This window comes from Myxine glutinosa, chromosome 3 (genome assembly GCF_964187855.1).
Source record: "Myxine glutinosa chromosome 3, kmMyxGlut1.1, whole genome shotgun sequence".
Lineage (NCBI taxonomy): Eukaryota > Metazoa > Chordata > Myxini > Myxiniformes > Myxinidae > Myxine > Myxine glutinosa.
The window spans coordinates 131,532,153-131,554,571 of record NC_136263.1 but is presented as its reverse complement, the minus strand read 5'-3'; the positions used below and the strand labels follow the sequence as shown (position 1 = coordinate 131,554,571).

Genomic DNA, 22,419 nt, shown 5'->3' with positions numbered 1-22,419 from the left:
ACTTCGTTCCAGGTGAGCAAAAATCAGTGTATCCCAATAATGTACCTGCTGAGGAAAGAAGGAGGTGGATGCCTAATGGAACTCAATCAAGTGAACAGAGCGCCGACTGTAGCATTAGCAGAGTATGTGAAAAGCTCAACAGACTACGGAATACAATTTGGGTACGAGCATGAACACAACAAGCCAGAAAAGGTATCTCTCACTCACCTTGCAAAAAACTTGCAAAAAACAGGTGCGCTTAGAAGATGTCATGCACCAAATGGAAACAGCAACGAATACAGCCCCAATGATTGCAAAAAAAGACAAAAGGAAAATACAAGATGAAATACCAGCAGATATATAGTGACAACCGTGAGAAAGACAAAAGAGAAGAGAAAAAAAGGGTTGGACAGATTATAGCCCATGAGCATTAGGTTAGGACCTAGAAGAAATTAGTAGAAAGGTGATTTTTTGCACAGAGCTTCAGAATACCATGTGGATGCCCACAATATAAAGTCCCACGAGTCCCACCTTGTGGCATTTTCAAAATTCAAGATGGCCGCCGGTTGGATGGAAAATACATAAATATGGATAACTTCAGCCTAGAACCTCATAAAAGTGTACTTTTCGTGGCTAAATATATGTTTTAGCACACTAGGATTTTAATAGAATATATTTCAGTGACCTCAGATAATGATATGTAGATATAATCCAAGATGGCTGACAAAATTGCCACTGCTGTAATGCAAAAAAACATCAAAATCATGATAAGTTTAATTTGCTATTATTTTATTGAATGCAAAATGTTTCACATTGTGACCACAAGGCCTGCAAGAGGTAAACAACACATGGGGATTTGACATTTAATTACAATACGACACAAAAGTAGACCAACTCTTTGATCCCAGTCATCCCAACCTGATTCTAGTGTTTTGGACAGTACCGTGTTAACTGAATTTCTTATTCCTGACTTAAACACTGTTATCACCCTCTAAATCAATGTCCCGAGAGTTTTTGCAATTATGGCCATTACAAACAGTACACAGGAGGGTACACTCCAGACCAGACTTGTAGCAAGTGCATCGTTTTCCACACTCCGCCTTGCATCCACAAGATATCATTTTCAGCACTTTCTCAGGGGCGACAGGCCTATCAGTCTCGATTGGAACAAGTAGTCCCTCTCTGTACTGCCACCCCCACTCAGTTGGCAGCAGTTCATTCCCCTGCCACTGCTGAACAGCATGGTATGCTCTGTAGCTGTGGAATTTGGTAGCTGCCGAAATAGGTGGGAGTGATTCCAGCTTGAAACCAGATGACGTCAAAGATGTTCTATGGATTGATCGGAAGTACATGAGATATCGGTGTTTGTCCAGTGACTTCGATTGAGCTGCTCCATACAGCTTCAGCAGAAACAGCTCTCCCACTCTCGCTATTTCTTGTTGAGTGCTTTCAGATCGAGAGAAAACACTCAGGCAATCCCAGTTGTCACCATTATCCAACACTGCAAGAGCCTTCTTCTTCCCTTGATTGTAAAGGGCAGAGACGGGTATCACATCCTGTTATTGAATCCACAAACATCAGGTGTTGCTTGATGTTCTGGAAGGCTGCCTGAATTGCCCCTATAGAGTACACTTGCAATGGGTTCCATCCAAAGAGCATATGGAGGTCCATGTCTGTGGTAGCTTGTGCTACCAGCATCACAAGCAAATCGGTATCGGTCCCCACAACAACAACCGGTGCTGTATCTGCTTTGGCAGTGTCCATGGCCGTTGATACAATCAGGAAATCTGCATCTGCAATGCTCTGCTTGACATTCACACCTTTGGCTGCAAATTTTTCCATCATCTTTTTAATCAGTCGATCCTTGTTCTTTCCATTACCCCAAAATGCTTTTTTTCTTGTGGTGGTTTTCATTTCCAGCTCAAACAGAATATCAGGTGATGTGTTCTGTTGTGCTCGTCGCTGCTGTTCTGCTACTTTTGTCGATGAGTCACTGCCATACCCATCAAACACGATTATGGTCTGCATCCCATAATGTTCAAGTACGTACAAAACGTAGTGGTCACAGACCTGATCATATGTGGCATTCTCAGGCCAGGGCAAGCTTTGAAGGAGGTGAAGGATATGAAAACCCCCAAGTCTTACAACAATATTCTTCAGACCTGGGTGAGAGGATTTCACAATTTCAGCTGCCTTGATATAGAGGGGTTGGTCAAATGTGACAGGACAAAAACCCAGTCCATACTTTTCAGACAGCTTCTGGGCGAAACACAAAGCAGAATAGATGGTGTCAGGTTGAGATGGATCCTGGTTAATGAATGGCAGAATATGAATCTTACTCATTTCGTGATTTTCTCCCTCCACAGCACATTGCATAAAGCCACTCCATGACGGACATTGTGACACAGGGATACCCAGAGAGAAGCTTACTAACCAGATATTATCCAAGCATTCAGATAATTTGAGGAGGGGTGGTTTGGGTTTGGGAGGTTCATTGGGCCCTATTTTGATGGACTTGAACCCTGGTGCAGTTTTCTTTTTGTACACTTTGATTGGCACTTGTCCAAATTGACCAGTTTGGGCAACATTTTTGTCAACTCCCTCTCTACTGGTAGTGGCCGGTTCCTCACCTGTAGGAGTAACACATGCAATACCACCTAGAACATGCCACGTACCATGCCCCGTGATTGTTCTTATATTGATGTCAGCATTGTCAAAAATGAAATTTACAAACTCGCCAGCAAGATCATACAACTGCTCATTTGTAGGAAAAGCACCATATAGACGCTGAACCTCCCGGTAATCATCTGCAAATGACAAACTACTCAGTATATCAACAAGTTCACGAGATTCGTACTTTCGGTTAATGTACACACTTATTGCTAGCAATATGGGCAATATGAAGGATCGAGGTCGGCAAGCAGATATGATACTGTGTGCAATTGCCATACGCTGGCGTTCACAGACTTCAACCTTTTCAGATTTGGACTTGATAATACCACTCAATAATCGTTTCAGAGAGTCAGGCACTAATTTGTCACTGTCCTGCAATTTGTTCATTGCTGGATATTCAGAACTGACATATGCCTTTGACCTTATATCATCCCGTATGAGTGCCGCTGTCATATCTATGATTGAGTCTTTAGTCATGGTACCCTTCTCATAATTCTCTCTGAGGATGCGGTTGCTCTCATCAAAGAAAGTATATATGGTAGGCTTTCCAATCTCATGAGTACGTACAATGTCCTTCCCAAAATGTTGCTCCAGTTTTTACTCCAGCCACTTTGGGTCATACCCCTCTGCTCCATCTAAGTAGTCACTCATTAATGTTTCAAGTTCACAGAGTGAATACTGACATTCATCATTGTCACGTAGGTGCTGGCACAACCTTTCGAAAGCCTCGTGTTTTGTGGCATCAACAGGTCGGCCGGCATGTTGCTGGCCATCCATGTTATCTTCATTGGGACGTGGTTTACCAGCAGAAAAGTTGACCTGACAGTCATGGTGATACTTGACCTCAGTGGCAACGAGATCATACTCATTTGAAATGCGAAGTTTGACAGTCTCACCCCACTCATCACCACGATCATCAGCTTTCTTGATAACGCTTTGAAGAGATTCCTTGGTCATAGCATCATGTGACCGTTCCCTTCGGTGGCGGGGTATCTTTGACTCCACACTATAGTCTCTCAGTTTCTGAGCACAGTACAAGCAGTCTTCTTTGAGGCTGAAGGTCGGGGTTTTTGAACGCAGTACTGAAGCTGAGGAGTCACTAGTGGAGGCCAACTCATCTTTCCTTTGCCTTTTGTAAGAGTTTATATTGCTGGCTCGGGTGTACTCCTTGCGGCATTTGCCATGGATGGCTAGAGGTAATTCTGATCTCTTGCCTTCAAATACAGGTTGGAAACCATCGTCCCTCTCAATACTGGCTCGGATGAGACCATCAAGTCCTTTTTCATGAACTAAAGCATGATCAGATGTAATCGGCTCACCACACGTGGGAATGCCACACAGCTCAGCCATCACTTACTCTTGGCCGGTACGCCGAAAGTCTGTAGAAGAGAAAACGGCAAGCATTAAAAATAGCAGAATACACATTCACATAGGCTATGGCTCTCATAATAATAATAGTAGCCATCTTGGATTATATTTACTCATCAATGTCAAGGGTCATACAAGGACATTCATTTGAAATACATGGGTGACATAACAGATATATTGACAGAAAAAGCTAGGTATTACTTCATGAGGTATATAAGCAGAATAATGATAATTGCAATGTTTTATAGTACAATAGGCAGCCATCTTGGCCGCCATTTTGGATGTTATTTACACTTCATTGTGAATGGTCATTCAGAAATATTTGATTGCAATTCCAGTATGCTGAAACAGACAAAAAAGTACACCTCTATGTGGTAAAAGAACAAAATTATCGTGATTTTAATGTTTTTTGCATTACGGCGGCGGCCATTTTGTCGGCCATCTTGGATTATCTCTGCATATCATTATCTGAGGTCACTGAAATATATTCTATTGAAATCCTAGGATGCTAAAAAATATATTTAGACATAAAAAGTATACTTTTATGAGGTTCTAGGCTGAAGTTATCGCAATTTATGCATTTTCCGTCTAACCGGCGGACATCTTGAATTTTGAAAATGCCACAAGGTGGGACTCGTGGGACTTTGTACTGTGGGTATCCACATGACATTCTGGAGCTCTGTGCAAAAAAATCAGCTTTCTACTAATTTATTCTAGGCTTCCCCTTCATTTTTGGCTAATGCTCCTGGGCTATTATAGTAAGGGAAACATATGAAAATCTGTTAACTAAATTGTTACCAAAAATATTCTTCACCAATATGTTTGTAAAGGTGTGTAATAAGTGACAATAACATGTGTTAAAATGTTGAAGGTCAACTCCCGTGGGAAACCCAGAAAAAATGCTGTTGAATTTGGGTACCGAAAAATTATTTTCGAGAATTTTTTTTTTTTTTAATCGGCCCTTAAGTAACTTATGAGGGGTCAAATAAGGGTTTTTCATGATTCTGAGTTGATTGTTAACATTTATATTTCACCACAGACACTCCTTTGTGGAAAAATAATTTCGAAATATATCTCATTTTCTACTTTGCAGGACATGGAGTCTAGCAATATGGATGAAGACGTTACTCCACCTGTGCTCAATTGCTTCATCTGTGCACGCTCGGATACACCAGCTGAAAGGCTCATACAGGCAACTCCAAAGGGATACTCAACTTTATTGAAACAAGCAGAAACTGTCGAAAATGTTACTGTTGTGGAACGTATGAAGGAGGCTCAAAAGGAAGGAAAACTGAGGTACCACCAGAAGTGTAAAAATGATCTGTACAACAACTTTGTTGCAACCACCAAGAAGTCAGCTCAAGCATCAAAGGCAGCGAAAGAGTCATCAAAGTTGAAGAGAAGACGCACTACTTGTGAGTTCAGTTCATCAACTGGCTGCAGTTCTAGAAGATCACAGTCAGTTGACCTCCTGTATAAGGATGTATGCATTCTTTGCAACCAACCAGCCCAGCTCTACAAAAATAATCCAGCACAAGCTAGAAAGAAATACAGAGTGCCAGATAATTTGACTGCAGATACACTGAAGGCAAGCTTGCTGAAGACAGCACGGAGTCGTGGGGATGACTGGGGCACTGAAGTCACTGGACGCCTGGAAGGGATCAACGACTTGGTAGCAGAAGAAACACTGGACCATTTGCGATGCAAACTTATGTTTGCGAGAGGTGACAGTTTGTCCAAGACTGATGAGGAAGGAAAAAGGAAGAGAGGACAGCGGAGTATTGATGAGGAGCGAGAGGCAGTTTTTATTGAATTCTGCGAATGGTTAGACTCAGAATTAGAGCATGGGGTAATGAACATGGACCAAGTCCATGAAAAGCTGCAGGAGTTTGATCAGTCACCAGAGAAGAGCCTTTCTTATTCAAAGCATTGGCTAAAGATAAAACTTCGAGAGAAATACGAGGACACCTTGTATTTCACAACACAGGAAAGAAGGGCAGATGTACTCTGTCTCAAAGATGGCACCGACAATATTCTGCGAGGGCATCATGCTAATCTTGACCATGGAGATGAGAAGACTCAGATCATAAAGACGGCACTCAAGTTCATATCCAATGATATTGCCTTGATTGATTTAGGTCCAAAGTCATACCCCACCACACACAGTATGACTGACATCGATAGTCAGCTGACACTTGTTCCTGCAAGCCTTCAGATGTTCTTGAGACCGATTGTCAAGACAGACGAAAGAGTTGCCGTTTGGGGGCAGAATTTTATTAAGGCCTGTCGACCTCGGTCTGGAGTATTGCCACACCAAATGGGGCTTGCCATACAACTTGCTCATAGATTTGGGTCAAAATGGATGCTCAACAAGTTCCACCGGCTGGGATACACTGAGTCTTACACGGAGACACAAAACTACAAATACTGCTTCCTTAATAGTAGGAGTGGAGATGATGTTCCAGATACTTCTGGCACTCTTGACACCATTGTGGAGGAAACCGATGAACAGATCAATGATGAGGTTGCGGTTGATGCTGCGCTTGAGGATCAATCAGTGATGACAGCCAAAGTGCCAGCCAGTGAAAGTGAATTGTCAAGTAATGATCAGGTGGTCTTTATGGAGGTTGGGGAAAGAAACAATGCAGTCACTCAGTTTGTTGGAGACAATATAGATTTAAACATTGTCTCTATTCACGGAAATACTCCCTTTCACTCAATGGGTTGGATCGAAGTCACCTCTCTGGCACCACCTTTGCCAGATCCACAGACAACTGCAGCTTTCCCCCGGGTGAAGTTGAAGGCACTCGACAAAGCTAAGATCCTGAGAGGAACTGAAGTAAAGATTATTCCATTTACGAACAGGAAACAGATAGGAACGAACGCGATCATGTTTCTCCCCCTCGCTGAGCTTTCCTCCTCCCTGGCTCATGATCAGCCACTCCTCACTCCAGGTGACACACTCTGGGCAGTGGGGTGGGTGATCAAAGCCAACTATCCTGAGTTCCCACACTCCAACTGGAATGGCTGGATGAAGAGAATCCATGCTAATGATGCAAAGCAGAGCACACAGATCGAGTTCCTCCCAGTTATTGAAGGAGACCCTAATGACCTCAACACCATCTTCACCACTCTGAAAGAGTGCATACGGCGCGCTGGGGTTGCTATAGTGACCTTTGATCTTCCGATTTGGCTGAAGGCTGTGAATATAATAAAGCAGGCAAATCTACCCGTCATTCCAAGGTTGGGTGGTTTTCACCTGCTGAAGTCTTATCTTGGATCAATGGGTAATATCATGGAAGATTCTGGACTACTAGATGTGATCCAGTTGATCTATCCTGGAAGTACGACAGCCAACCACATCATGGATGGAGGATGTTTTGACAAGGCAATCCGTGTTCACCTCCTCATCGATGCAGCCATCTATCAACACATCATGAAACTTGCCTTCACTGAGGAGGAGCGTGGTGACATGAAGACCTTCATGGAGAAGGTGGCTGATGGGAAGATGGGAGCCAGACACTCAGACCCAGTAGTGCCAGTGTTTGAGCAAAGGTTTGAAGAAACCTTCAAACGACTCGCAAAAGGAGGAAGAACACCTGCACTCTGGGTGGAGTACCACCACATGGTAGATGTGATCAAGGTCTTTATCAGAACTGAGCGACTTGCAGACCACAATGGGCATCTGTCCTGCATTGTTACCAAGATGCTTCACATCTTTGCCGCTGCAGGCCATCATCAGTATGCCAAGGGCGCACGGCTGTACTGTCAACTCATGAAGGAACTAGAAACTTTGCCTGCTTACAAAGACACCTTAGAACGTCTCACTGCCCACGGGAACCATGTTGTCCGTTACTCAAGTCATGAGTGGTCCAGCACATGGTGTGACATTTGCATTGAGCAGACATTAATGAAGGCAGCCAAGTCACAAGGTGGACTGAGCAGAGGAAGAATGAGAAACAGTTTGTCTGGCCACAAATGCTGGGTGCTCACCCTCAGTCACCTGTCTGATGTCAACCGGCGGATGGAGGAGGATGTCAGTAAACATGTTCCAGTCCACAGAGACCTTGCCAAGACACAGATGAAGCGAGATGCAGAGGTAGTTGAACGTGTCCTAAAATGGTTTGAGGAGATCAAGCCATTCGACAACGATAGAGACAAGGAGTTGCTCGTGTCTTTCTCAACAGGATTCACAAGCACTGGAGATGACGCAGTCAATGCTGAGAGAGCAGCTGAAGTTGGGATGGAGATGCAGATCAAGCTGGATGGACAGTCAGTGACGTCGACCATGGATGTCAAGTCAAAGATAAAAGCCCTGTCATCACTAAGAAAATTTCCCTTGGTCAACGAGAAAAAGATTCACCTTGACTCACTAAAGTTGTTCAACCGACTGATCATTTTCGCCCAGCGGGATATGACAGTTGAGACAAGCTTACAGTATGAGCTGACTCCCTTCCCATTGTCCTTGTTCAGCAACAAAGATCAGAAGATGAACAAGGCAAACAAGGCAGACTTTTCAAATACAAGCCTGAAGGCATTAACTGATCCACTTGACTTGACTAACCAACCCTGCTGCACCCTCCTAATTGATGGCGGATGGCTTGTCTACATGGTGAAGTGGGAACAACGTCAGACCTGGCAGGAGATCGCCAACAGTTACCTGAGCTACGTGCAGTATCTGGGCCGCTGCTCCCAGAAGGTCATTGTGGTCTTTGATGGCTACAGAGGATCACCAAAAGATCACGACCACATCCGGCGTACCAAGAATTCCTGCTGTAATCTCCAGATTCGACCGGATATGTCCAACTGGACCCCAAGAGCAAAGTTTCTGGACAACACTCATAACAAGAGTGAGCTCATCCACCTTCTCTCTTCAACCTTCCGAAAACATCACATCACTGTGGAGCAATGTGACAATGATGCTGACACTTCAATTGTGAGAGAGGCATTGGCTGCTGCTTCAGATGGCTCTGTTGAGGTCAGTACCATTTGTGTCTTCAGTTAGTATAACTATTGGATGGAGCCTGGGGGGAGATGGGGTAATTTAAAAATAAGAGAATTCACACTGTTGAAAAGTTAAATTTGTTCTTGAACGGTTCATTATGCTTTGTACATGTTGTTATATTTTCAGGTGCGGGCAGAAGATGCAGACGTGCTGGTAATGCTGGTGCACCATAGCTCAGACAGCCACCATCCACTCTTCTTAACCACATCAAACGGCTCTTATGACGTCCGAAAGATCAAAGAATCTCTCTCCGAAACACAGAAGAGCTACCTGCTCTTCTGTCACGCCTTCACGGGGTGTGATACGGTTTCTGCAATCGCTGGTCATGGGAAAACAACTCTATTTGCCAGGTAATAATGATAATACTACTATTACGTCGGGAAATAATACTAATACTAATAATAATAATAATTATAATCATTGTCATCATAGTATAAATGTTAAAAATAATAATTATTTTATTTCTGTTTTACATTATACTTTACTTGTCATAGACCTGGTGCTTTTTTTTAGGTTTTGCGAAGGGGACGCGGCTGAGTACATCGACATCTTCCTTGACACAGAAGCCACCAAGGAAACAGTGATTCAGGCTGGTACTGCGATTTTCAAGTACATTTACCATGGACGAGATACTACATTGGGTGAAATTCGGTACAACATGTTCTCAAGGAAGGCAGCGGCAGGAGTGATCAAACCAGAGACTCTACCTCCAACAGAGGGTGCAGCTGCACAACATTCACTCCGTGCCTACCTGCAGACCCGGGACTGGATCCTTCTACAGAGCATGTCTCTGAACCCCAGTGACTATGGATGGACAATAGGTGTGCATGGGTATGAGCCAGTTCCAACACTGGACCCCACGGCTCCTGAGGAGCTATTGCAGTTCACGAGCTGTAATTGTCATGGAGATTACAGCAACCGGCGATGCAACTGCAAGAAGAATGGGGTCACGTGCATCTCGGCCTGTGGAGTCTGTAATGGCATTACATGCAGAAACTGCAGTCATGATGTTGTTGAGTCTGAAGAAGACATAGACAATGACTGTTGAAACTTCTGACATTGTGAATGAGAAATAACTCGAGTATTATATATGTATGTGAAATAAAAGCTACTTTGTGTGTAAATGTAAAAGTCAAAATATAAATGTTAACAATCAACTCAGAATCATGAAAAACCCTTATTTGACCCCTCATAAGTTACTTAAGGGCCGATTTTAAAAAATAAAAATTCTCGAAAATAATTTTTCGGTACCCGAATTCAACAGCTTTTTTTATGGGTTTCCCATGGGAGTTGAACTTCAACATTTTAACACATGTTATTACACACCTTTACAAACATATTGGTGAAGAAATTTTTTGGTAACAATTTAGTTAACAGATTTGTGAAATATCTCATAAAATGCCCTTACTATTAAGGATAGACGAAGAAGGATCACTGGAATGGCTAAGAAGTGGTCAGCTCAACTGTGACGGGAAACAAATCATTATTAATGCCCAAGACAAAGGACACCACACCAATGGCTTAAAAAATGGCAGGACTGAGTCAATTGGACAAGTGTAGGTTCTGCAAGGTAGAAACAGAAAATACGAGTCACCTCCTATCGGGATGTACAAACCTCATGTCAGAGCAGCTCTACACCCAAAGGTACAACAAGGTATGCAGAGTAATCCACTGGCATATCTGCGGAAATTTCAATATCCCAGTTCCACAAAACTCGTGGAGACATGAACCAAAAGCAATTATTGAAAACAAGGACATAATGCTCATGTATGACCTGATGATCCCATTCAGCGTGAACATAGAAACAAAGCATTGAGACCGGACATAGTACTCGGGATCAAAAAGGAAAAGGCAGCATTGCTGATTGAGGTATCAGTACCCAACGATTTTGGCCTAAATAATGCAGAAATAAAAAAATGACCAAATACCAAGATCTCAAGAATGAAGTGAAAAGATCCTGGAAGCTGAAGAGCACCAAAGCTGCACCAGTGATAATTGGGGCAACGGGAATGATAAAGTAGAACCTCACAGAAATCGTAAAAACATCCCTGGGAACATTAACACAAACAAACTACAGTTGGAGGCTGTACAAGGCTCAGTTATGATCCTGAAAATAGCCATAGGAACAAAACTCTGAGAACAAACCTTCACAACTTAGCCCATCAATCGCAATCCTTCACCGAAGTGGGGGTGGATACTTTGAGTCCTGTGAGGACTCCGGTCCACCTTCTAAAACCAAAATTATGGAGAAAGCAACCAACGACACACACACACACCTCTCTTATAGCGTAGAAAAGATAATAAAAAGAAAAGAATCTCAAAGATGGTAAAATACCAAAAAAGAATCTCAAAGATGTTAAAATACCACAAAAGAATTGCAAAACACCACCAGATGCACATCACGGATGGAAGCCAAAGGTTGCACAATGTCAAAGGAAGAAGCACAAACCTCCCAGATCACGTGATATTTTCAACAAAAGAAAATAATTGGTAAATTCAAAAATCCTGTGAAATAAAAAGAAAATCCATAAAATGTCAAATTACAGCATACACTGTATATATATATATATATATATATATATATATATATATATATATATATATATATGGATGTACATATATATATATATATATATATATATATATATATATATATATATATATATATATACGAGGTGTGTTCAAAAAGTATCCGACCTTTGTTCATAAAAAATACTCGTATCCAGATACAACAAACTTACACTAATCTCCTTCAAAGTAGTCCCCTTGGGCTGCTACACACTTCTCCCAACGGTTCTGCCACTGTCGGAAGCAGCGCTGGAACGCCTCTTTTGGGATGGCGCGCAGCTGGTCCGTCGCATTCCGCATGATGTCTTCTCTGGACTGAAATATGGTCCCTTTCAGGGGCATTTTCAGCTTGGAGAAAAGCCAGAAGTCACAGGGAGCCATGTCAGGAGAGTAGGGAGCCTGACGAAGCACAGGTGTGTTGTGTTTGGCCAAGAAACTCTGTATCAAATGTGAAGAATGGGCGGGTGTGTTATCGTGATGGAGCTGCCAATTTCCCGCTGCCCACAGGTCCGGCCGTTTGCATCGCACAGCGTCACGAAGGCGACGTAGAACCTCTTGGTAATACTCCTTGGTGATGGTTGTGCCGTGTGGTGCGTACTCGTGATGAACCACGCCACTGGAGTCGAAGAAGACGGTCAGCATGACTTTGACATTGCTGCGGACCTGCCTTGCTTTTTTTGGCCTCGGGGATGTTGGATGCTTCCATTGTGATGACTGCAACTTCGTTTCTGGGTCGTACCCATAAACCCAGGACTCATCGCCAGTGATCACTGTGTTGAGGAGGCTGGGATCGCTGTTCACAGTCTCCAGCATGTCCTGTGCGATCTCCAAACGGAGTTGCTTCTGCTCAATCGTTAGCAGCTTTGGTATGAACTTCGCCGAGATTCTCCTGAAGCCCAAATCCTCCTTCATAATGGAATGAATGGATCCAATGCTGACGCCCAACTCGTCTGCAAGTTCTCTGATCGTGATTTGACGATCCTGCATCACCAGGGTCCTCAATTGGTCAATGACGATCTCATTTCGGGATGTTGAGGGCCTACCCGAACGTGCTTCACTCTCCACTGATGTGCGGCCATCTTTGAAGCGGTTGTACCACTCCTTTATCTGTGTGGTGCTCATTGCTTCGTCCCCGAAGGCCTGTTGAATCTTGCAGATCGTTTCCACTTGGGAATCGCCAAGCGTTACACAAAATTTGATGCAGTAGCGTTGTTCAAGTTTTTCCATCATTTTGTCAAAAACGAAAATCCGACGGCGCTCACTTACACTTCCTCACTCATCGGCGGTCTGCCGTCGAATGACAGCTTCTGCAGGTGGGAAAAAATTCATGCGTGCGCATTAGGATCGCCGACATACGTGCACCAATCAACGCCTCCCTAGCTTCATTTGTTTACGCACGACAAATTAAGGTCGCATACTTTTTGAACACACCTCGTATGTATATATACATATATATATATATATATATATATATATATATATATATATATATATATGTATATATATATATTGTTGCAGATCTCTACGTCGGCCTCTTTTCCCCTTATCGAGGGGGGATTAATCCCCTCGTCTATGACTGAACTGACGTGAGTCCTGAAGTTGCACAAGCTCCCTCCGGAGAGGCAGGTGCGCAACCTCATTCGCGACCACGGACAGATGTTAATTGCCGAGCGGTTTAGCAACCGCGGCACGAACCATTAGCAGAGACTAACCCGATCCTGAACGTTGGCCAAAATCGCGCCACAGGTTTTCAATGGGGAAATCACAAAGACGACCGGGTGAGCATGAAGATGAAGAACGAAGGTAGGAAATACAAATATAATTTATTACTAATATTTACACAAATCAAAGGAACCAAGGAGAAGGAAAGAAAAGAAAAGAAAGACAGAAGGAGTAAGGAGACACAGTGCAAATATTAGCTTACCTATACAAACTTACTTACACCCCAGGACAACATAAAAGACAGACGACGAGCAGACTTACACGGGGGGATGAAGGCAGGAACGAATGGCTGGAAGGAGAGGAAGGTTCAACTGGAACCGGAGCACGGTCGGGCCGGGAGTGAGCAGCCGCCGCCCCTTCTCAATCGGTTTCGCCTGGCGGCGTTCCTTTGCGGCCACGTTCGAAACTGCCGTCAAAGCCCAAAGCTGCGGTGGTTAAAGCTGCGGTGGTTCAAGCTGCGGTGGTTCAAGCTGCGGTGGTTCAAAGCTCATGCGTGCTTCTCTCTCCCTCAAGCATCTCCTTCCTCAACTCGTCTCAGGTGCGTCGCGTGCTCTCCAAGGACTCATCTCTCGTGGGGGCGTCCCGCCGCGGGTTATATTGGCCACACCCTCGAACCTTCGCGAACCTCCCCGATCGTTCTCTCTCCGCCCTCTCAAGCCAAACCCCTCGTGCTAGGTTGGTCGGCAAGGGCTCTCCTGGCTCCACCCTCCGATGACGAGGTGGAGACACACCTTTCTTCTCCGAGGTACAGCACATGGCAATGGCGGCAAATGCAGAAAACCGCCCAATGCAGTTGGCAATGCAAGCTTTGCGATATGGAAGGGAACTATCTTCTGTCATCTGATGCAATGCAGTGTCAACTAGTGGGAACAGAGCCTTAAACTACATAGAATAAGGAGATAACTATTTAGAAGGATATATGATTTGCTACGTGCATGTATATGGATTAACTAGGAGGACGACCTCTGACCTTTACACTACAGAGGGTGATATTTACAACAAGATTCATTTCACTTACAACAATTAAAAAAAACACAGGATTCTCAAATCCACAACAATATATATATATATATATATATATATATATATATATATATATATATATATATATATATATATATATATATATATATATATAACTGTGAGAAATAGTAGAAACTCCACAGTACGAGCAGGGCATCTCATTTGCATTGAATAAATAATTGGGAGATTAAATCAGACGCGGACGTAGCTTCAGGACTTCGATCTTTAATTTTTGACAAGCTTTCGACCAACAAAGGTCATCTTTGAGTCTACAAAAACAGCAGGCCTATATATCAGTCAGGTATGTATAGTGATATCTGTGTAAGATGTGTGATATGTGTAGAAAATGCATACAAAAGGAAGAGCCACGCCAAAGCTCACTCACCGGCCCCAAGTTCAACGGAAGTGAAGCGCACCTTACAGTTACCGTTTGCGTTACAGTTCCGGTGCACGTACATCTATCTATAATTCCAGTAATCTCTGTGTGTGTGTGTGTCTGTGTGTTTGTTTGTCTGTGACCGCTGTTTCTCGACAACCACGGGTCCGATATACTTGAAACTTGCCAGGTATATTGCTGGGGACCTGAGGATGTGCCTTTTCAAGGTTTCATATTAATCGGAGAAGTAGTTACCGAGCTATGGCGATTTATTTACCCGTACTCGCAAGCCGTTCGCTTTGGCTTTGCGAATGGACCAAACCATTTCATGTAAATAGAGGGGGGGGGGGGGGGTTCTACCGTACTCGCAAGCCGTTCGCTTTGGCTTTGCGAATGGACCAAACCATTTCATGTAAATAGAGGGGGGGGGGTTCTGTGGTTGTTACTGCCACGTGGTTTCAAAGTTTTTTTTTGTTGTTGTTGTTTGCACGCATGTTTTTTTGCACCCACGTACGGGCACGCCCTAGTATTATACAAATATAGAGATACATACATACATAAACACACAAGCATATATTCATATACCATTTATATTCATATAATATATTTATATATTTATATAAATGACATATAAAGGTAGAATGAATGAATGAATGAATGAATGGGTTACGGTTAACAATTTGATTGGGTTGATGTAGGAACATTCTTTAATCATCAAAATTTATGCCATGAGGGATTTTTGTCCGAAGTGTATGTATCCAAAAGGACTCACGTTTCAGAATCGTGGTGTGTGATCGATTCAATGTATTTGTGATTGATTCAATGGCAGAGATTTGAATGTCATTTATAGAGTGATCCGGTTGATTAAAGTGTATCGTGTAAGGTAGAGATTTGCCCTGACTGGTGTGGAAGTTATTGATTTCTGACCGGGTGTTATTAAATCGTGTGTAGAGTGTATTCTCAGTTTTTCCAACATATTGTTTGTTGCACTTTTGGCAAGTGATTCGGTATATGACCCATGTAGATTTGCAGTTCATATAGGAGGTACCATTTGAGTACCAGTTCACTGGTAATTCCCTGTTTGTCGTTGAAGGCGGCAAAAAGGGTTGGCGTCAGGAAGGGCATCCGGCCGTAATACATTGCTTCAAAAAGGGGACCAAAAAACAACAACTACCACGGTCCCCGAAAAGGCCAACCCCCGCTTTGCGGGGAAAAATGGCCTCTAAACGGTGGTTTTATTTTTTTTTATAAGAGGTGATGGGGAATTTTTGTCCAGTGCTAGAACTACAAAATTTGTTTCCTTCTCGTAAATGCTTGTGAATAATACATTTTTTTGCTGTGCATTTATAGAAGCCAGGGATCCTAGTTTGTTTGTTGTGGGGCTATGGGTGCTTTGCTTTTACCAAGAGGTCCCTGAGTGTCCGACCACGTCGAAATGATGTTAGTGGAGGTTGAGGAAATGTGGTGCCGAGTGTTTCTGATTGATGGAGGAGGGGAAGGGCCTTATTCAGAATACTTGGCAATTGGGATGAGGTAGGAGAGTAGGTGGTTACCAGTGGGACACGGTTAGTTGCAGGTTTGGGTTTGTAAGTCAGAAGGTTTGCTCTCGGTAAGCGTTTTGCTCGGTTTATTGCTTCTTTCACAGAGTGAGGGTCATAGTTTCTTGCAATGAAGTGTGTTTCTAATTGGCAGAGAGAAGTTTCTTCTGCCATTTTTGTTGAGCAAATGCGTCTTACTCTGAGTGCTTGACTATATGGTATGCTTGCAATTGTATGTTTAGGATGAGATGAAGAAGGGAGAAGGTAAGAGTGAGTGTCTGTTGGTTTGGTGTATAGTTCTGTTTCGAGTCTGTTATTTTGAAGCATGAGTGATGTGTCTAGAAAGTGAATTTCGGACTGTGAGCTGTCGAATGTAAACTTGATGGTCGGATGAATCAAATTTAATTCATTTTGGAATTATTGTGTGAGACTATGGGGGGATTTTGACCAGATGAACTGGATGTCATCAATATAACGTACCCAGGATTTTTCCAAGATGCCGTGATGAGGTTGTGCATTGATCTTGGCCTCTATCGTTCCCATGAAGATGTTAGAGTACGACGGTGCAACAGGGGTACCCATAGCGGTACCTTGAGTTTGAATGTAATGTATTCCGTTGAATTGGAAATTATTCAGTTTGAGTGTCAGTTCTAAGAGGCGCATAAGGTCTTGAGTAGGTGGTATTGGGACTTGTCGTGTATCGAGGGCTTTGCAGCATGCAGACAGGCCTTCTGAATGTGGAATATTAGTGTAGAGGGATGTAACATCTGCTGTGACTAAAATGGTTTGGGAGTTGAAAGGTGAGTATATTCTGTTCAATCCTTGGATGTGGGTCAGAAAACTGGTTGTGTCCTTGAGGTATGAGGAGAGATTAATCACGAGAGGACGTAAATGACAGTCAACAAATTTTGATATTAGAACAGTTGGACATGTGCAGACAGATACGATTGGTCTACCTGGATTGTTTACCTTGTGTATTTTAGGAAGAAAATAAAGGTTAGGGCAATGAGGATCTTTCGGAACCAAGCGAGATTTGATGGTTTTATCCACCCAAATAGAATGTACTCCCTTTTTAACCTCTTCAAGATGCAAAAGGGTAGGGTCGGATGGGAGCTCTTTGTAAGTATCACTATGTAGTTGACGATTACCTTCTGCAACGTAATCGGTAGTCGACATAATGACAATGGCAGTACCTTTATCTGCTGGCTTTATGACTATCTTATCATTATTTTGGAGATTGTGAAGTGCTTGTCGCTCTGCCTTTGTAAGATTGTCCTTATGTCTGGAACAATTATATTTTTGTGCCACCTTTTCAATTCCATTGCTCACTTGTTCCATATAGACATGTCGATATGGATTGTCAACACGTGGTGTCCAGGTGCTTTTTGGTTTAGGTAAAGTGAGTTGTGGTGTATTAGTATCGGTGTATGTGATTGTATGCGTGGTTGTTGGTGTTTTTTGTTGTGGTGTTGACGGTGCTGGGTGTACTTTAGCAAAGTGTGCATTTAATGTCATTCGCCTACAGAAATCTTTTAAATCCTCTTTCAATTGTAATTGGTCTATTTGTGGAGCGATTGGGCAAAATTTTAAACCCTGAGAGAGCAGGTTTATTTCCGCCTCACTGAGGGAATGATTGGAAAGATTGATGATCCCGAGTTTAGGTAGATCTACAAGTTTGGTTGTAGTAGATGTTCTATTGTTGTTGGTTTGACTATTTTCAACCTCAGCTGTGTTCATTTTCATGGAGGAACGGTTCTGTATGTAATGATGTCTGCGGTTTGTGGATTGCAGATGTTACATCATGTTACATTACATTACATCATGTTACATTACATCATTACATGATTATAATCATCATGACATGATTACATCATGTTACATATTACATTGTGTATTGCAGATATTACAGCAGATGTTACATCCCTCGACACTAATATTCCACATTCAGAAGGCCTGTCTGCATGCCGCAAAGCTCTCGATACACGACAAGTCCCAATACCACCTACTCAAGACCTTATGCGCCTATTAGAACTGACACTCAAACTGAATAATTTCCAATTCAACGGGCGACATTACATTCAAACTCAAGGTACCGCTATGGGTACCCCTGTTGCACCGTCGTACGCTAACATCTTCATGGGAATGATAGAGGCCAAGATCAATGCACAACCTCATCACGGCATCTTGGAAAAATCCTGGGTACGTTATATTGATGACATCCAGTTCATCTGGTCAAAATCCCCCCGTTGTCTCACACAATTCCAAAATGAATTAAATTTGATTCATCCGACCATCAAGTTTACATTCGACAGCTCACAGTCCGAAGTTCACTTTCTAGACACATCACTCACGCTTCAAAATAACAGACTCCAAACAGAACTATACACCAAACCAACAGACACTCACTCTTACCTTCTCCCTTCTTCATCTCATCCTAAACATGCAATTGCAAGCATACCATACAGTCAAGCACTCAGAGTAAGACGCATTTGCTCAACAATAATGGCAGAAGAAACTTCTCTCTGCCAATTAGAAACACACTTCATTGCAAGAAACTATGACCCTCACTCTGTGAAAGAAGCAATAAACCGAGCAAAACGCATACCGAGAGCAGACCTTCTGACTTACAAACCCAAACTTGCAACTAACCGTGTCCCACTGGTAACCACCTACTCTCCTACCTCATCCCAATTGCCAAGTATTCTGAATAAGGCCCTTCCTCTCCTCCATCAATCAGAAACACTCGGCACCACATTTCCTCAACCTCCACTAACATCATTTCGACGTGGTCGGACACTCAGGGACCTCTTGGTAAAAGCAAAGCACCCACAGCCCCACAACAAACAAACTAGGATCCCTGGCTTCTATGAATGCACAGCAAAAAAATGTATTATTCACAAGCATTTACTAGAAGGAAACAAATTTTGTAGTTCTAGCACTGGACAAAAATTCCCCATCACCTCCTATATGAACTGCAAATCTACATGGGTCATATACCGAATCACTTGCCAAAAGTGCAACAAACAATATGTTGGAAAAACTGGGAATACACTCTACACACGATTTAATAACACCCGGTCAGAAATCAATAACTTCCACACCAGTCAGGGCAAATCTCTACCTTTCACGATACACTTTAATCAACCGGATCACTCTATAAATGACATTCAAATCTCTGCCATTGAATCAATCACAAATCGATCACACACCACGATTCTGAAACGTGAGTCCTTTTGGATACATAAACTTCGGACAAAAATCCCTCATGGCATAAATTTTGATGATTAAAGAATGTTCCTACATCAACCCAATCAAATTGTTAACCGTAACCCATTCACCCATTCATTCATTCTACCTTTATATGTCATTTATATAAATATATAGATATATTATACGAATATAAATGGTATATGAATATATGCTTGTGTGTTTATGTATGTATGTATCTCTATATTTGTAAATGCACGTGCACCGGAACTGTAACGCAAACGGTAACTGTAAGGTGCGCTTCACTTCCGTTGAACTTGGGTGGGTGAGTGAGCTTTAGCATGGCTCTTCCTTTTGTATGCATTTTCTACACATATCACACATCTTACACATATATCACTATACATACCTGGCTGATATACATGCCTGCTGTTTTTGTAGACTCAGAAGAAGACCTTTGTTGGTCGAAAGGTTGTCAAAAATTAAAGATCGAAGTCCTGAAGCTATGTCCGCGTCTGATTTAATCTCCCGATTATATATATATATATATATATATATATATATATATATATATATATATATATATATATATATATATATATATATATATATATATATATATATATATATATATATATAATATATATATATATGTATATATATATATATATTTTTATATATATATATATATATATATATATATATACATATATACAGACCTTCCATTTAATATGGAATATTTTTTTTGTGGAGCTGAACTTACTTTTCAAGATGTCTTGGAACCAAAAGTTCATTGGAATTATGTTGAAATTATTCTAGATTTTGTTATTGTGACCTTTAAAAGAAACAAAAACCACATTTGACATTTCGAAACAAATAAATTGATCCTTGAAAGTGATGTAAACTGATATCGAACTCAATTCATGGACAGTACTGTGTTAAACTTCTGTACGTTTTCCAGAAGTATCTCTTTATTTTGCACATTAGCCAAAAAATTTTTATAACAAAAACAAAAGTTAAATTACGACTGGGATTACGGACAATAAAATTACAGTTCAGTACTTCGTGTAACCCCCACGAGCATTCAGGAGAGCACATACACGTTGAGGCATGCTGTTCACGAGATTTGCCAAGGTTTGGACAGGAATCGCTTGCCATGCAGTGACAATAGCCTGCTGCAATTCATGCACAGAGGTCGGCTGCTGGTCCAAGTGGTCAATTTGACACGATAATTCTGCCCACAAGTTCTCTATCAGATTCATATCCGGGGACATGGCAGGCCACTCCATATGCTCTACACCACGGTCAGCAAGAAAGTGTTGGATCATGCGAGCACGATGAGACCGTGCATTGTCATCTTGGAAGACAAAGTTTCCTCGAAAGGCTGCACGAGCAAATGGAAGCAATGTTTCTTCCAGAATTGCCCTGTACTTGAACTGGTTCAGGTTTCCATTCAGAGCAACCAGGTCAGTTTTTCCCCCTGCATGAAAAGCAGCCCAAACGGTCACCTCACCACTGCCAGCTTGGACTCTTGGCACTATACAATCTTGTTATCGGCTTCATGCACTTGTCTGCACACTCGGACGCGGCCATCTTGACGATAGACCAGAAAACTAGACTTGTCACTGAAGATCACGTGATTCCAGTGTCCTGGCTGCCATTGACAGTGCTCTCTGACCCACTGCAATCGGCGCTGGTGGTGTTGTCTGGTCAGGCATGGCTTTCTCACGGGATGCCTGGCACAAAAGCCTGCTTGAACCAGTTGGTGGTTGACTAGCCTTCTGGATACAGGCACATTTGTTAGTTGCTGCCACTCAGCCCTAAGCCGATTAGCTGACTTGGTACCGCCATTGCGGACTAACCGGTGCAGCTGACGATCATCCCTCCTTGTGGCTCTGTGGGGACGTCCTGGCCTCGGTATTGGAGTAGGGACACCCCTCTGAGCATTTCGTTTCAGGATCTTTGACACCTGACCTTGAGTGATGCCATACTGCCGAGCAATAGCACGCTGTTTCATGCCAGAATTTCGTAAAGCCACCACTCCATGACAAACAGCATTGTCGAGTTGACGGACCATCTCCAGAGGAAGCGGCAATAACTTTTTGAGACGTGCAGCAGTTGTTTTCCACTAATACAGAACGCAACAACCCTTGTATACCCGACTGTGAAGCCAATCATCAAATGCACTTGTCCGTACATTTTGCCACGCCACCTGGGATATAATCCTGTTGATGACTTCTTGCTGCGACAGACAATCAGTGACATGGTTCTTTTGACAAATAAATCACCAACGTGTAAAAGAAACTCACCAGATTGATATACTGAGTTCAGAAAGTAAACCCAAGTCAAGAAAAAAAAAATTCCATATTAAATGCCAAGTCTGTATATATATATATATATATATATATATATATATATATATATATATATATATATATATATAAACACATACATAATACATACTCGTACATACATACACACCGTAACCACTCTTGTATAATCCGCCATGGTGTGTAACAGTCATTGAAACTTTTCAAATAAAATTCTCATTGAAAATACAATCATAATTGTGTAACCCACACCCAAAAATGAACTCCAGCTCAGGACAGGAAATTTACCCTACTTAAAAGCAGTGTTTTGCTGATCTATAGAGAGAGCCATTTGGGTAGTGTTTCCTTCAGCATAGCTGCATAACGGATGACTTAATCGCACTTGTATGACACAATAGATGATGAATAACGTGGCATGTTGAAGGAATCTAAAAACTTTTATTGAGTGATATCTATCAGATGAGGTCAACAATAGCTGTTTGTATCTCTCGTCTTTCATGAGTCATTCACTTAGGCTCATTCTCAACCAGGCGATTGTGCTACAATGATTGTGTTAATGCCGAAAATTATTTTCCTGCTGTGGCGGTCCTATATATTTTTATGTATATTGAAATGCATTGCTTAATCTCA

General features: G+C 42.3%; 1 protein-coding gene and 1 long non-coding RNA gene across 2 annotated transcripts in view; one reads left to right on the top strand and one right to left on the bottom strand.

The window, feature by feature from the left end:
- LOC144891355 (uncharacterized) overlaps nucleotides 1-22,419 on the bottom strand; it is a 316,637-nt gene that overhangs the window by 133,558 nt on the left and 160,660 nt on the right. The window lies entirely within an intron of this gene.
- On the top strand, nucleotides 8,264-10,150 carry LOC144891093 (uncharacterized). Its single transcript, XM_078773479.1, has 3 exons — nucleotides 8,264-8,998; nucleotides 9,152-9,375; nucleotides 9,539-10,150. Exons 1-3 carry the CDS (start codon nucleotides 8,264-8,266, stop codon nucleotides 10,071-10,073), a joined length of 1,494 nt encoding a protein of 497 aa, XP_078629605.1. The 3' UTR covers nucleotides 10,074-10,150.